A 17,339-nucleotide genomic window follows, 5' to 3' on the forward strand; every position below is an offset into this window, starting at 1 on the left:
TGATCCATATAGCTAAACATAGTAACATAGTAACATAGTAACATAGTAACATAGTAGATGACGGCAGATAAAGACCCGAATGGTCCATCCAGTCTGCCCAACCTGATTCAATTTAAATTTTTTTTTTTTTTTTCCTTCTTAGCTATTTCTGGGCGAGAATCCAAAGCTCTACCCGGTACTGTGCCTGAGTTCCAACTGCCAAAATCTCCGTCAAGACCCACTCCAGCCCATCTACACCCTCCCAGCCATTGAAGCCCTCCCCAGCCCATCCTCCACCAAACGGCCATACACAGACACAGACCGTGCAAGTCTGCCCAGTTACTGGCCTAGTTCAATATTTAATATTATTTTCTGATTCTAAATCCTCTGTGTTCATCCCACGCTTCTTTGAACTCAGTCACAGTTTTACTCTCCACCACCTCTCTCGGGAGCGCATTCCAGGCATCCACCACCCTCTCCGTAAAGTAGAATTTCCTAACATTGCCCCTGAATCTACCACCCCTCAACCTCAAATTATGTCCTCTGGTTTTACCATTTTCCTTTCTCTGGAAAAGATTTTGTTCTACGTTAATACCCTTTAAGTATTTGAACGTCTGAATCATATCTCCCCTGTCTCTCCTTTCCTCTAGGGTATACATATTCAGGTCTTCCAGTCTCTCCTCATACGTCTTCTGGCGCAAGCCTCCTATCATTTTCGTCGCCCTCCTCTGGACCGCCTCAAGTCTTCTTACGTCTTTCGCCAGATACGGTCTCCAAAACTGAACACAATACTCCAAGTGGGGCCTCACCAATGACCTGTACAGGGGCATCAACACCTTCTTCCTTCTACTGACTACGCCTCTCTTTATACAGCCCAGAATCCTTCTGGCAGCAGCCACTGCCTTATCACACTGTTTTTTCACCTTTAGATCTTCGGACACTATCACCCCAAGGTCCCTCTCTCCGTCCGTGCATATCAGCTTCTCTCCTCCCAGCATATACGGTTCCTTCCTATTATTAATCCCCAAATGCATTACTCTGCATTTCTTTGCATTGAATTTTAGTTGCCAGGCATTAGACCATTCCTCTAACTTTTGCAGATCCTTTTTCATATTTTCCACTCCCTCTTCGGTGTCTACTCTGTTACAAATCTTGGTATCATCTGCAAAAAGGCACACTTTTCCTTCTAGCCCTTCAGCAATGTCACTTACATACATATTGAACAGGATTGGCCCCAGCACCGAACCCTGAGGGACTCCACTAGTCACCTTTCCTTCCTTCGAGCGACTTCCATTAACCACCACCCTCTGGCGTCTGTCCGATAGCCAGTTTCTGACCCAGTTCACCACTTTGGGTCCTAACTTCAGCCCTTCAAGTTTGTTCAACAGCCTCCTATGAGGAACTGTATCAAAGGCTTTGCTGAAATCCAAGTAAATTACATCTAGCATATGTCCTTGATCCAGCTCTCTGGTCACCCAATCAAAAAATTCAATCAGGTTAGTTTGGCACGATTTACCTTTTGTAAAGCCATGTTGCCTCGGATCCTGTAACCCATTAGATTCAAGGAAATACACTATCCTTTCTTTCAGCAACACTTCCATTATTTTTCCAACAACTGAAGTGAGGCTCACCGGCCTGTAGTTTCCTGCTTCATCCCTGTGACCACTTTTATGAATAGGGACCACATCCGCTCTCCTCCAATCCCCAGGAATCACTCCCGTCTCCAGAGATTTGTTGAACAAGTCTTTAATAGGACTCGCCAGAACCTCTCTGAGTTCCCTTAGTATCCTGGGATGGATCCCGTCTGGTCCCATCGCTTTGTCCACCTTCAGTTTTTCAAGTTGCTCATAAACACCCTCCTCCGTGAACGGCGCAGAATCTACTCCATTTTCTCATGTAACTTTGCCGGACAATCTCGGTCCTTCTCCAGGATTTTCTTCTGTGAACACAGAACAGAAGTATTTGTTTAGCACATTTGCTTTCTCCTCATCACTCTCCACATATTTGTTCCCAGCATCTTTTAGCCTAGCAATTCCATTTTTTATCTTCCTCCTTTCACTAATATATCTGAAAAAATTTTTATCTCCCTTTTTTACATTTTTAGCCATTTGTTCTTCCGCCTGTGCCTTCGCTAAACGTATCTCTCTCTTGGCTTCTTTCAGTTTCACCCTGTAGTCCTTTCTGCTCTCCTCTTCTTGGGTTTTTTTATATTTCATGAACGCCAACTCTTTCGCCTTTATTTTCTCAGCCACTAGTTTGGAGAACCATATCGGCTTCCTTTTTCTCTTGTTTTTATTGATTTTCTTCACATAAAGGTCCGTAGCCATTTTTATCGCTCCTTTCAGCTTAGACCACTGTCTTTCCACTTCTCTTATGTCCTCCCATCCTAACAGCTCTTTCTTCAGGTACTTTCCCATTGCATTAAAGTCCGTACGTTTGAAATCTAGGACTTTAAGTATCGTGCGGCCGCTCTCCACTTTAGCCGTTATATCAAACCAAACCGTTTGATGATCGCTTCTTCCTCTCCCCAGGTCCCCTGCATTTCAGTCACTTGGCTATCGATCTTTACATAGAGAGCTACCCTTCTACCTCTTTGACCATCTCTGTCATTCCTAAAAAGATTATATCCCGGTATGTTTGCATCCCATCCATGGGAGTCACTGAACCATGTCTCTGTGATAGCAACAATATCCACACCAGGGCTTGCAGATCATGAGCTTTGTTTTTTAGATTGCAAGCATTTGTGGTCATTGCTTTCCAACTATCTTTCAGTGATAAACTTGTTTTTCGTATAGGTTTATGTTTAGTTTCACTTTCTGTTACATTGCAAAGAAGTGAGTTGCTAATATTGTTTACGTTGCTATCTTTACTACCACTACTGGGAGTGGCCTCCATAATTGTATTTCATACATACGCCACCCCCACCTGTTTCTTTTCTTTTTTCACTTAAAGTTCACTTTCTCAGTGGCATCAGTGCCTTGAGACCTCTTCCAGGTGGTCTCCTATCAGAGGAAAGGACGCAGTCCCACGGTGCGGGACTGCTGCTTCACAGAGAAGAAACTCTGGTGGATCTGTGGAGCCAACCTGCTGTTCCACCCTTACTAAACTCGGGGCCCTTTCCCCCAGGAGTTTTCTTGCCCAGTGACTTTGTCATAAGGTTTAAGTGCAGGCTGTATGTGTTTGAAGTGAAACCCACCCGGGTTTCAAGGCGTAGGCTGCTTTTCAACACCCTGCCCACATAGCGAGGGTCCGTGGGAACGGAGATCATAGTCGGTGTCCAGCCGACTGGCAGTCTGAAGATCTTCAACTCTGATCATTTGGAGAAGTTTCTGTGACTGAAAATCCTTTTACTCCACTCAGCTGATCTTGTCCTCGAGACCTTAACAAATACCTTCCTCAAATTTCAAAGACTACTGATCATTGGGGATATCAGTCTCTACCTAGATGACATCACCAACAAGGATACGGTCGAATTTATTAGCTTCCTCACCTCCCTTGGCTTCCCCCCTGCTCCATCCCCAACCCATGAAAAGGGGCACACACTAGACCTCATTAGTTTCCTCGATCTTACCGCTTACAAAACTTCAGCCGATGACATCCGCTGGGATCGTGTCCCCTGGTCCGACCACTTCTTAGGGGCTTTTTGTCTCCCCATCTTCATGTCGCACCTTGGGGCTCCACCCCACAGTTCCAATTCCATTACCTATCGCAAGAAAATCACGAGCGATCTGTTCTGGTCTAAATTTCTCAACCTATTCTCCGCTCCTAAGCCTGCAGTCTCAGAAGCTAATTGGCATAATTGGGTTGCTCTCTCCGAGTCCACCTTCCACTCCCTCGCCCCTCTCTCCACTAAATCCATCTCCTACCCCCGCAAGGCCCCTCGGTACCTCCCGTACCACAGAGAACTAAAGCAAAAATGTCGAGCCCAGGAGCGCATATGGAAAAAATCTAAATCCCCATAGATAGACAGTCCTGGAGAGTCAATATTAAGCTGTACAATACAGTGCTAAAAAAAGCTAGGAAGAACTTCTACGGCGACAAAATCTCCAGATCCAACAACCAGAGCAGTATACTATTCAATATCTGGCGCTCCTTAACCTCCAAAAAAGACCCCACCTCGCTCCCCTCCTCTCCCTCAGCCGATGATCTGACAAGATTCTTCAACGAAAAGGTCTCTACCCTGAGATGTTCCTTCCCACCTTTGGTCTCCTACAACTCCCTGATACCCACCGACCCCAATCTTACCCAAACGGTCTCCAACCCCATCCCAGTCGACAGATCCTGGACTACCTTTGAACACGTATCTGAATCCCTGGTTCTCAAACTCTGCCTCAAACTGAAATCCTGCAACTGTTCCTTGGACCCATTCCCCTCCTACCTATATGAGAAAATTCCCGCATTGGCCATCTCTGCTATTACCAAACTCATAAACTCTGCCCTACATTCGGGCCTTTTTTCCCCAGAAATGGGTCATATTGCCTTGACCCCACTATTGAAAAAAATTGACCTAGACCCCTCCACACCATCCAGCTATCGCCCAATAGCAAATATCCCTCTCTTAACCAAGATGCTAGAATCTATCATATCTACCCAACTCTCATCATACTTAAAGAGATTCTCTATTCTTCTTCCTTACCAATACGGCTTTCGTCCCAACTTCAGCACCGAATCCCTACTGACCTCCTTGATCTCAAAGGTTCAACAACTCCATTCTCGTAATAAGTTTGCTGTCCTCCTACAATTCGACCTTTCCGCCGCTTTCGACATTGGCAACCACGATATTCTCATTTACCAACTCTCTGAGATAGGCATTAACTCCACAGTCTTAGACTGGTTCTCAAAATTCCTACGTTCTCGTTCTTACGCTGTCAACATGAATGGCACCTCATCCTCCCCCTGGAAGCCGATATGTGGAGTCCCGCAAGGTTCACCTCTATCCCCCATCCTCTTCAACATTTATATGATCTCCCTAAAACTCCTCCACCTATCCCCCTTGAAACAATTTACACTTACGCTGACGACATCCTCGTCCTCATCGAGATTGATTCGAACCTCACCAACCTTCCTGAAAACATAGCCTCCTGTATAATGAACCTCCAATCCTGGGCCCGCACCGTTCATATGAAACTAAACGAGTCCAAAACAAGACTCCTTTGGCTTGGTCCAAAACTTGACCAACTACCCCACTCCATCTCTCTGCCCTCTGGCTCCTCTCTACAGCTTGAGTTCTCAAGCAATATTCTGGGCATCATAATTGATTCTTCACTGTCCTTCAACGACCATCTCAATTCCTTGGTAAAAAAATACTTCTTTAACCTTCATATGCTGAGGAAAGTCAGATCCTGTTTCCATCAAAATCATTTTACCGTCCTTGTCCAATCCATCATCCTCTCCAGATTAGACTATTGCAACTCTATCTACTTAAGCCTAACTAAGAAAAACCTTCACAGACTCCAGCGGATCCAAAATGCCGCGGTCAAGCTGATTTTCGCAAAAAGTAAATTTGACCATGTCGCCCTGCTTCTTTCCAAGCTTCACTGGTTACCGATAATTGCCAGAGTCCACTTCAAATGCGCCTGTCTAGCTTTCAAAATCCTACATGGAATACTCCCCCCATGTATCCCTCTTTCTTGGAACTCCTCTAACTCTAATTCCACCAGATCCACCAACAAATTAAAACTATCCTTCCCCTCATTAAGAGGCATTTCCCATAAAGGAAAACTAGGGACATCCTTTCCCTTCAGAATCACTGAGCTCTGGAACAACCTTTCCTCCCCTCTTCGGTACCTGAGCTCTCTCCAACTTTTCCGCAAACATCTGAAGATCTGGCTATTCTCAAAAATCTGATACTTACTCCATCCCCGATATTCTAAGCCCTCTAAATTTCTTCATACCTGGACCTCTAACCCTTCATTGTAGTTCCTTTCTATCCCATCCGCTGTAAACCTCTAGCTTTCATTGTAGTTCCTTTCTATCCCTTCTCCTGTAAACCGTGCGGAGCTCTACAAATGTGGAGATGATGCGGTATACAAACCTAAGATTTAGTTTAGTTTAGTTTTAAAACTGCTGATAAGCATGGCACTGTAGAACTGTAAGTAACCCTGGAGAGGGTGCAGAGGAGAGCCACGAAGCTAGTAAAAGGTATGGAGAATCTGAGCTACAAGGAGTGGCTCGGAAAACTGGGATTGTTCACCCTCGAAAAGAGAAGACTGCAAGAGGATATGATAGAGACTTTTAAAATACTAAAAGGATTCGATAAAATAGAGCAAGAAGCATCATTATTCACGTTGTCAAATGTGACTTGGACAAGAGGACATGGACTGAAACTGAGGGGCGACAGGCCCAGGACAAATGTCAGGAAGTTCTGTTTCACACAGCAAGTGGTGGACGCTTGGAATGCTCTCCCAGAGGAGGTTGTGGCGGAGACCACCATTCGGAGATTCAAGGGCAAGTTGGATGCACACCTTCTTGAGAATCACATTGAGGGATACGGGTAAACAAGGTATTCATCAGGAACACCTAACCTAGCCTCCGCGTGCGCGGATCGCCGGTCTAGATGGACCTATGGTCTGATACGGTGAAGGCATTTATTTTGTTCTTATGTTCTTATTTCCTATGGGCATTTCAGGAATGGTTTGCTGAATGCTTAAAAAAACCCATTCTTCATAGTTTCTGAGGGTAGGGTTCAGGTCCCCCGCCTCCCCAGACTCCAAATCACTATTTTTTATCTTCAGGTTTGATTTATTTTTGCCATTTTTGGCATGAATTTGCTGGTGGAGACTGAACTCTGAGGACTTTCTTAAGAGCTCAGACTCCACAGGTGATCCTTGAGGGGAGGAATGATGGCCTTAGTGCCTAACCCTCAATAAGCCTGGTTCTAAGAGAGAGGTTGTAGAGGCTCAGCAACCTGTGAACTACTGTGTGGGAAAGGTAAACTTGGGTTTCAGTAGGTTATATCATTGTAGGTCTCTTTTTTAGCTCGGCAAAATCTGTTAGGGAATACTTTAGCCCAGGGGTGCCCAAATGGTCAATTGCGATTGACCAGTAAATTGCAAAGGCAACGCGAGTCAATTGGCCTGGCCTAGAACTTCCTCTGCAACGTCAGAATTGATGTCGGAGATGAAGGCTTGTGGGTCCGGTGCTTGTACGCGCCAGGGAAGCTCGGAGAAAGCAGGGAGAAATCGGCGTGGTGTCTTGGGGGGAAGACAGGGGGAGAAAGAATCGGAGAAGTGGAGAAATCAGTGTGATGGCTTGGGGGGCAGGGGGAGAGAGAAAGAAAGGCAGGCAAGGGGAGAAAGAAAGACAGAAATAAAGAGGGGCGGGGAGAGAGAAAGACAAAAATAAAGAGGGGGGTAGGGGGAGAGAGAAAGAAAAGGGGAGGGGGCAGAAAGAAAGAAATATTGGATTTACAGAAAAAGAAAGTGCAACCAGAGACTCATGAAATCTCCAGACAAAAAGGTAGGAAAAATGATTTTATTTTCAATTTAGTGTCTATATTTTGCATTATGGCCCCCTTTTACTAAACCGCGATATTGTTTTTTAGCGCAGGAAGCCTAGGAGTGTCAGGAGCTGCGAGGGGCATTCAGCGCAGCTCCATGCACTAAAAACTGCTATAGCGGTTTAGTAAAAGGGGAGGGGGTATATTTGTCTATGTTTGTATAATTGTTACTGAGGTGACATTGCATATTTTAAAGTCATCTGCCTTGACCTCTGAAAAAAAACCCCCGAATACAAATGATAAGAATTGCCTCTGCTGGGTCAGAGCAGTGGTCCATCGTGCCCAGCAGTCTGCTCACGTGGCGGTCCTTAGGTCAAAGACCAGTGCTCTAAATGAGTCTAGCCTCACCTGCATACGTTCTAGTTTAGCAGGAACTTGTCCAACTTTGTCTTGAATCCCTGGAGGGTGTTTTCCCCTATAACAGACTCCAGAAGAGCGTTCCAGTTTTCTACCACTTTCTGGGTGAAGAAGAACTTCCTTACGTTTGTACAGAATCTATCCCCTTTCAACTTTAGAGAGTGCCCTCTCGTTCTCCCTACCTGGGAGAGGGTGAACAACCTGTTTTTATCTACTAAGTCTATTCCCTTCAGTATCTTTAATGTTTCGATCATGTCCCCTCTCATTCTCCTCTTTTCAAGGGAGAAGAGGCCCAGTTTCTCTAATCTCTCACTGTATGGCAACTCCTTCAGCTCCTTAACCATTTTAGTCGCTCTTTGGACCCTTTCAAGTAGTACCGTGTCCTCCTTCATGTACGGCGATCAGTTCTGCACGCAGTACTCCAGGTGAGGGCATACCATGGCCCAGTATATTGGCATGATAACCTCCAATCTGTTTGTGAACCCTTTTTTTATCATTCCTAGTATTCTGTTTGCCCTTTTCACTGCCACTGCGTATTGCATGGACGGCTTCATCTACTTGTCAATCAGAACTCCCAAGTCTTTTTCCTGGGAGGTCTCTGGACATCTTGTATTCGTGCATGAGATTTTTGTTACCGACATGCATCACTTTACACTTATCCACGTTGAACCTCATCTGCCATGTCAATGCCCATTCCTCGAGCCTGATTATGTCACGTTGCAGATCATCACAATCCCCCTGTGTCTTCACTACTCTGAATAACTTTGTATCGTCCTCAAATTTAATCACCTCACTCGTACCAATGTCCAGATCATTTATAAAGATGTTGAAGAGCATGGGTCCAAGCACTGAGCCTTGTGACACCCCACTGGTGATGCACTTCCAGTCTGAGTATTGCCCATTTACCCCCACTCTCTGTTTCCTATGCTCTAGCCAGTTTTTAATCCACGTGAGTATTTCACCCTCGATTCCATGGCTTGCAATTTTCCAAAGTAGTCAATCATGTGGAACCTTGTTGAACGCCTTTTGAAAATCCAGATATACAATGTCGACCGGGTCGCCCTTGTCTATCTGCCTGTTTATTTATTTATTCAATTTTATTCAATTTTGTATACCGTTCTCCCAGGGGAGCTCAGAACGATTTACATGAATTTATTCAGGTACTCAAGCAGTTTTCCCTGTCTGTCCCGGCGGGCTCACAATCTATCTAACGTACCTGGGGCAATGGGGGGATTGAGTGACTTGCCCAGGGTCACAAGGAGCAGCGTGGGTTTGAACCCACAACCTCAGGGTGCTGAGGTCGGAGCTTTAACCACTGCGCCACACCCTCCCCTTTTACTCCCTTGCAGAAGTGCAGCAAGTTTGTCAAACAAGATCTGCCTTTGCTGAAACCGTGCTGGCTGGTCCTCATCAGACCGTGTCCGTCAAGGTGATCAATGAAGCGGTCCTTTATCAGCGCCTCTACCATCTTTCCCGGAACCGAGGTCAGACTCACTGGTCTGTAGTTTCCCGGATCGCCCCTCGAACCGTTTTTTAAGATCGGCATAACATTCGCCACCTTCCAATCTACCGGAATCATTCCCGATTTGATTGACAGATTAGCTATTAGTTGAAGCAGTTCAACTATAGTCCTTTTCAGTTCCTTGATGACCCTTGGATGGATGCCATCTGGTCCTGGGGATTTATCGCTCTTAAGCCTATCAGTCTGCCTGCATACCTCTTCTAGACTGACCGTCATCCCTGTCAGTTTCCCATCTTTGTTTCCAGACAGCTCTCCATCCTATCTTCTCTCAATGTGGACGCATTAAGTAGGTTTTTTTGCATCTCCCCACAACCACAAACTATTCCACTTTTACTCCAGGCTGTATTCTCATCACCTGAAGCGGACCCTTTCCTACTGTATTGGATGCACAAGTTTCTCTGTGCTTTTCTGTCCATTCTTCTTGTTCTCAAGAAGCTTGTCAAGCTCAAACAGCAGTCTGCCATCATTAGTCACATAGCTGCTCTTTGACCTAGAGAACTATGCTTTTACCTTCTACTTCAGCTCAATATCAGGGAGCCAATTTATCTTCCAATTTTTCCATCTTTTCTCATGCAGAGTCGCAGTTCTCTTCTGCACCCCAGCCTTCAGTCTTTATTCCTGACAGCTTGGTATCTCTTGAGCTGTCTTCAGCTGAACTACAATTTTCTCAGCCTGTCGGAGACATCATAGAAACAGACGGCAGATAAGGGCCACCGCAATAACCCTCCCCTATCTTTCCCTGTGAAGAGATCCCACTGACGATCCCATTTTGTCTTAAAATCAGGCACGCTGCTGGCCTCAATTACCTGTAGCAGAAGATTATTCCAGCGATCAACCACCCTTTCGGTGAAGAAGTATTTCCTGGTGTCACCGTGTAGTTTCCCGCCCCTGATTTTCCACAGATGCCCTCTTGTTGCCGTGGGGTCCTTGAAAAAGAAGATATCCTCTTCCACCTCAATACGACCCGTGAGATATTTGAACGTCTCGATCATGTCACCCCTTTCTCTGCGTTCCTCAAGTGAGTACAGCTGCAATTTATTCAGCCGTTCCTCATACGGGAGATCCTTGAGTCCCGAGACAATCCGGGTGGCCATTCGCTGAACCGACTCAAGTCTCAGCACATCTTTGCGGTAATGCGGCCTCCAGAATTGTACACAATATTCTAGATGGGGTCTCACCATGGATCTATACAAAGGCATAATGACATAGAAACATAGAAAAAAGCAGCAGAAAAGGGCTATAGCCCACCAAGTCTGCCCATTCCAAGTATCCCCTCCCCTGAATTTACTCCCTTAAAGATCCCACGTGAGTATCCCATTTTCTCTTAAAATCCGTCACGCTGCTGGCCTTTATCACCTGGAGTGGGAGTCTGTTCCAATGATCCACTACTCTTTCGGTGAAGAAGTACTTCCTGGAGTCGCCATGAAACTTCCCTCCCCTGATTTTCAGCGGATGCCCTCTGGTGGTCGAGGGTCTCATGAGCCAGAAGATATCATCTTCTGACTCGATGTGTCCCGTGATGTACTTATATGTTTCAATCATATCTCCCCGTTCTCTTCTTTCCTCAAGTGAGTACAGCCGCAATTTTTTAAATCTTTCTTCATACGTGAGATCCTTGAGCCCCAAGACCATCCTGGTGGCTGTTCGCTGAACCGACTCGATCCTCAGCACGTCCTTTCGGTAGTGTGGTCTCCAAAACTGAACACAGTACTCCAAGTGAGGCCTCACCATGGCTCTGTACAACGGCATCATAACTTCAGGTCTCCTGCTGACGAAACCTCTGCGGATACACCCCATCATTTGTCTTGCCCTGGAGGAAGCCTTCTCCACTTGATTGGCAACCTTCATGTCCTCACTAATGATCACCCCTAGGTCGCGTTCCGCCGTGGTCCTAACCAAGGTCTCACCATTTAGTACATAAGTTCTACGCGGGTTTCTCTTACCCAGGTGCATTATCTTGCATTTTTTAGCATTGAAGCCTAGCTGCCAAGTAGTTGACCATTGTTCCAGCAACAGTAGGTCGTGTGTCATATTATCAGGTAATAAGCTTTTGCCTACTATGTTGCAAAGTTTGGCGTCTTCGGGCTTATGGCTGACGAAACTCCTACATATACAACCTATGATTTGTCTTGACTTAGATGAAGCTTTCTCCACTTGCTTGGCAGTCTTCATGTCCTCACTGATGATCACCCCTAAGTCACGTTCTGCTACAGTCCTCGCTAGGATCTCACCATTAAGGGTGTAAGTCTTGCATGGATTTTGGCTGCCAAGGTGCATTTTTTGGTATTGAAACTTAGTTGCCAGGACCTGGACCAGCGCACCAGTAGGAGTAGGTCAAGCAACATATCGACAGGCACTGTTTTTTTGTCTGTTGTGTTTTTGCCTACTACATTGCATAGTTTTGCGTTATCGGCGAATAGCGTTATTTTACCTTGAAGCCCCTCGGCCAAGTCCCTTATGAAGATGTTGAAAAGGATTGGGCCCAAGACCGAGCCCTGCGGCACTCCACTGATCACTTCCTTCGTTTCGGAGGGGGTGCCGTTCACCACCACCCTGTGAAACCTACCTCCAAGCCAGTCCCCAATCCATGCTGTCAATGTGTCTCCCAATCCTATAGAGCTCATCTTGCTCAACAGCCTGCGGTGTGGTATGCTATCGAATGCTTTGCTGAAGTCCAAGTATACGATGTCCAGGGACTCCCCAACATCCAGCTTCCCCATCACCCAGTCAAAGAAGCTGATTAGGTTGGATTGGCAGGACCTCCTCTTGGTAAATCCGTGTTGACGGGTATCTCGTAGATTCTCCTTGTTCAGTATCGTATCCAATTGGCGTTTGATTAGAGTTTCCATTAGCTTGCTCACTATTGATGTGAGACTCACCGGTCTGTAGTTTGCAGCCTCCGTCCTGCATCCTTTTTTGTGGTGTGGAATGACGTTAGCCGTTTTCCAGTCCAACGGGACTCTACCTGTACTAAGGGAGAGATTGAAGAGCGCAGATTGTGGTTCCGCCAAGACATCACTAAGCTCCCTGAGTCCCTGGGGTGTAGGTTATCTGGCCCCATTGCTTTGTTAACCTTGAGATTAGACAGCTCACAGTGGACAGTGCTGGACGTAAACTCGAAATTACGAAATTGGTCCACCGGGCTTTCCCTTGTCTGCAGCTGAGGGCCGGATCCCGGCACCTCACGGGTGAAGACTGAGCAGAAGTATTTATTTAAAAGTTTAGCTTTTTCGGAGTCCGATTCTGCATAGTTCCCATCTGGTTTCCTAAGGCGTACTATCCCGCCTGTGTTTCTGTTTCTGTCGCTAATATATCTGAAGAATCAGCTACACAACAGTGTTATTTTCTACCTGGGGTACACTTCATTACCAGGATTCGCAATCCACATACGTTGTCTTTGTGTTTAAAGTTCACAAACCATTCAGTGTGACATGAGTGCAATATTGAGAAATCACTTTAGAAATTGTTACAATTGGGTGCCACTGCCCTATTATGAAGAATTTTCAAGCATATCTTGATATCTTACGTGTACGTATTGGATCTTTTGACCTCCAAAAGGAGGTTTTCTTTGACATGGTACAAGTGTTGAGACAATCCGAGAGTTTCAAGTTCATATAACTGAGGCTTACTGCAGGAGAAGGATGGGGATTTTATGGCACAAGTTTCCTGATTCTCTCAAGCCCACATCCCCACAAATAAAGGAGATTCAGATCTATCACAGCCCTGAATATTGCTCTCTAACAAATGCATTTTAATTGTGTAAAGCAAATATTCCTGTTTCTGTGAATTCAGAGAGAGCCATACAAACATCATCCATTTTTCTGGTTATCATGAGTGTTGATCCTCAATAACATACTCTAGTAGTTGGAGAACAAGATCAGTGCTGTTCAGACTTTTACGCTCTGTGCTCTGATTGTGGATGGAGAGATATGGTAGGGCTAGAGTAGGACTTTGATGACAACTTCAGTGGTTGGAGAATGAGGTTAAAGCTAGGACAAATCGAGATCAAGTCTGTGTATGTAGTATTGCATCATAACTTATGCTACAAGTTTATCTTGTTGGACAGATAGAATGGACCGCATAGGTCCTTTATGTGCCGTCACCTACTATGTTCTGTCCATTCTTTGCATAGGAAGGGCCCTTTATATAGACATATAGAGCACCAATGAAAAGACTTATAAAGGATAATTTCCTTGGGTATGATTCTTAGCCTGCAAAAAATATCACCTAAAATCAGCTATGTTGTAGATAGTGATATGATAGATAACTGTCACCATAATAGCAGCAGTAAAGGATTTAAAACATAAGGGAGGAAATAAAGTTTTAATGAATAAATAGGGAAATGGAGGGGAGGTGATAAAAGATGGGTTTGTAGTGAAACAGAATTGTCTGTACTAATGAGATGAAGGACTAAATGATTAACATTTGCATATGATTGCTGGCTCTCCTAAGGTTTTAGTTTGAATATGGTATCATTGTAGTCTTTGTAATACCTCTTTGGGACCCTTCTGATTTTTTTCAGTCAACGCCAAAGCCTTGCTCTGTACAGGTGACTTCTCCAGCTCCACCCTCCCCTCCTCCACCACCTGTGCCTACCACGGGCCGAAAAAATAAAGCTGCCATGTGTAAACCACTGATGCAGAACCGGGGAATTTCTTGCAAGGTGGAAATGAAGACCAAGGAATGTCAGACAGGTAAATTGTTAATATGCAGATTAGATATGGGGGCAGGAAGGAGGAGTTTGGAGGAACATTGAGATCAGTCAAGTTAAATACTGCTTTTGCTGGGATGGAGAGAGACTTTTCCCTATCAGCAGAAGTTGCTTCAGGGTGTATTTTTATGGTGGGGGGAGGGAGAACAGAGTATACCTAGTGAGAGAGATCATATCCCAAACGAGTGAGTGTGCAGTGAGGACAGAGAGGGATTTGTGCTGCAGGATTCTACTAGATGTTGCTTTTGTCTCCTGTGCTGATAGAAGAGGATTGGAAGCCTCAGGTGATTGTGCTGCCGGTTCCTGTGCCGATCTTCGTACCTGTGCCGATGCATTTATATTGTCAGAAAGTGCCAGTGCCTCTGTCCATGCCTGTTCCTGTAAGTGACAAAGCCTTGTTTTTATGCTTGTTGGAAAAGCAGGCGATATTTCTTTCTGGCAGTCTCTCCTGCCCCCATTACACATGTTCCCTGTACCTTTAGTAACTGCCCTATGCAGCTGAAGGCTTTGTGGATGGAGCGTGAGTGTCTGAGCTAGTCTGTCTTGTTGAATGACAGGTGCCTGTGCCAATGTTCCTGCCAACAACACTGGAGAGTGCTGATAAAATAGTGCAGACAATTGAAGAGCTGAAAGTGAAGATTCCTTCCAACCCTCTGGAGGCAGATATTCTGGCCATGGCAGAGATGATTGCAGAAGCTGAAGAACTGGACAAAGCATCTTCTGATCTGTGTGGTAAGGAAATGTCACTGCTGCCCTGTATAATAGAACCAATTAGAGCAATCCTTAACTTAGAGGTGGACTGACTTTGTCTATACAGAGCCATATTTGTGGCTTCATTTCTATAGCACCGCTAATCATACAAAGACATGTAAGAGACAGTCCCTGCTTATCAGAGCTCACAGTTTATCAATAAAGGACAAATAGGTTTCATTTATTACGGATATGATTAAAACAATATAAATACTGACCCAACTGATTAAGAGGTTAAGAGTTAAAAGCAGCCTGAAAAAGGTAGGTTATTGTTTGGAGAGGACTTGAAAAAAATTAGTTAAGATTCTGGGAGACTCTAAAGCTCAATGCCTACCTGAAAACAGGTCAAAAGTTCCCTTTAGATACTCTTACTTTTGATTCTGGTTTTGAGAAGCTAAGCAGTGGCAAGTCTAGTAACTCCTTCTTTCAAAGATCACATTTTCAGCAGTGACTGTCTTACTTTCAGGACATCAAAAATAATTCTTCCACAAGCCCTAGAGATTCTAATTTCTCATTCTCCCCACAACGATGGGGTCCAGGTCTGCTCCTTAGAGCATAGTTCTTCAACCGCAGGTCCGCGGACCAGTGTCAGTCTGCAGGAAATTTTTGCCGGTCCGTGCAGGGCCGGCAAGATTGACTCACTTCAACTTCCTGCCGGTCCGCGCAGGGCCGGCAAGATCAACATGTGAAGCGTGCGCTGGGAAGTAAGAAGAGCTGCTGGCAGGGGAGAAAACCACTATCAGAGTCTGGGAAGCTACTGGGCAGGGGAATAAAGGGACAGCTGCTACTGGAGAGGGAGAAGGAGAGATGCTTCTGGGAGGGGAGGAGGGAAAGGAATCTGGGAAGCTGCTGGGCAAGGAAAAAAAAGGGACAGCTGCTACTGGAGAGGGAGAAGGAGAGATGCTTCTGGGAGGGGAGGAGGGAAAGAAATCTGGGAAGCTGCTGGGCAAGGAAAAAAAGGGACAGCTGCTACTGGAGAGGGAGGAGAGATGCTGCTGGGAGGGGAGGGAAGAGAATTACTGCTGGACAGGAGGAGGAGGAGGGAAGGGAGAATGAAAAAAGGAAGGAAACAGCTGGCAGAGAGATTAGAGGAAGGGAAGGGGAGACACAGGCATGAGAAAGTAGAGAGATTGATGATAGGGAGGGGTCAGCAGAAAAATAAGCAGAGAGGGACAACGATGATAGATCTAGTGTAGGAGAGATAAAAATGAAGAGAGCAGTGAAGCCGGAATGAATCATGTAAAAAGGAGAGAGGGGGCACAAGCTGGATGAAAAGGGGAGAGGGGCACAGAAAGAAGACAGATACCATATGGAAGGGGGAGAGGACAGACAGTGGATGGAAGGGGCAGATGCTGGATTGAAGAGACAGAGAGGGCAGACGCTGGGAGGAAGAGAGTGAAAAGAAGATTGAAAGCAGAAACCAGAGACGACAAAAGGTAGAAAAAAAATAATTTTATTTCTATTTTGTGATTAGAATATATCAGATTTAAAATATATATCCTGCTAGAGCTGGTGTTAGACATAACTGGGGACTGCAAAGCCCAGGCAGTGCTTCTTTAGCTTCCAGCTGGCTTAGGGCGCTCTCTGACCAGGGGGCAGTTGCCCTAGTTGCACTCCCCTAAAACTATTCCTGTCATGTGTGACTGCAGTATTCTGTTAGCATGATATTTCTGTGTAGCATTCTGTAATAATTTGGCTTGTTCAATTTTCTTGATAGTAGAGGGGATATATGTGAAGGGGAGGGGAGACAGGGGTTTTGTTGATCCTGCTCTGAATTATTTGTATTTATAAAATGACAATTGTACAGAATATTGTTTCTTTTTATACTTTAATAAAATACATTCAATATAAAATCATAACTGAGGCTTGTGTGGATGGGATCAGATGATTTGTGGGGACCGATTCGCAGAGATGGGACGGAAACAGGGTTTTTAAATTTTAGTCCTAGTAGTTTGCCGGTCCACAAAATAATTCTTTTTTTTCTGCCAGTCCACGGGTGTAAAAAGGTTGAAGAACACTGCCTTAGAGGAAGTCACTGGGGTATGTCTGATGAGATTTTATGAGGAGTTCATCAGGATCACATCAGACCAGTGGATCTTAGAGATCATATGATAGAAGTACAAGCCAAAGTTATTTCTATAATGCTCCCAGACACACAAAACTCTGTACTGGTCCAGGAACCAAGAGAAGGAGCCATTTTATATTTGGTCCTTAGTGGAATGCAAGGCAAAGTACAGAATTTATCTGTGTTGGGTCCGCTGGGAATCGGTGCTCATAATGTGATCAAATTTGAGCTGATACTGGAAGTGACGTCACAAAAGAAATCTACTGTAGAGGCATTTAATTTTTGAGAGGGTGACTATGATCAAATGAGGAAAATGGTTAAAAAGAAACTAAAAGTATCATTTGCAAAGGTTAGGACTAAACTAGGCGTGGATGTTATTTAAAAATACCATCGTGGAAGACCAGATCAAATGTATTCCATGTATCAGCAAAAGTGGAAAGACGAGGAAATGAGAGCC

The 17,339-nt window shown here is 45.1% G+C and overlaps 1 protein-coding gene across 13 annotated transcripts in view; it reads left to right on the top strand.

The window, feature by feature from the left end:
- Positions 1-17,339, top strand: part of ZMYM3 (zinc finger MYM-type containing 3) — a 677,821-nt gene that overhangs the window by 492,547 nt on the left and 167,935 nt on the right. For all 13 annotated transcript variants that reach the window (XM_033945153.1, XM_033945158.1, XM_033945160.1 and 10 more), the window contains 3 exons: positions 13,879-14,050; positions 14,332-14,447; positions 14,625-14,799. In XM_033945153.1, coding sequence (XP_033801044.1) covers positions 13,879-14,050; positions 14,332-14,447; positions 14,625-14,799 — 463 coding nt within the window. The remainder of the gene's footprint in view (positions 1-13,878; positions 14,051-14,331; positions 14,448-14,624; positions 14,800-17,339) is intronic.

This window comes from Geotrypetes seraphini, chromosome 5, assembly GCF_902459505.1.
Source record: "Geotrypetes seraphini chromosome 5, aGeoSer1.1, whole genome shotgun sequence".
Taxonomy (NCBI): Eukaryota; Metazoa; Chordata; class Amphibia; order Gymnophiona; family Dermophiidae; genus Geotrypetes; species Geotrypetes seraphini.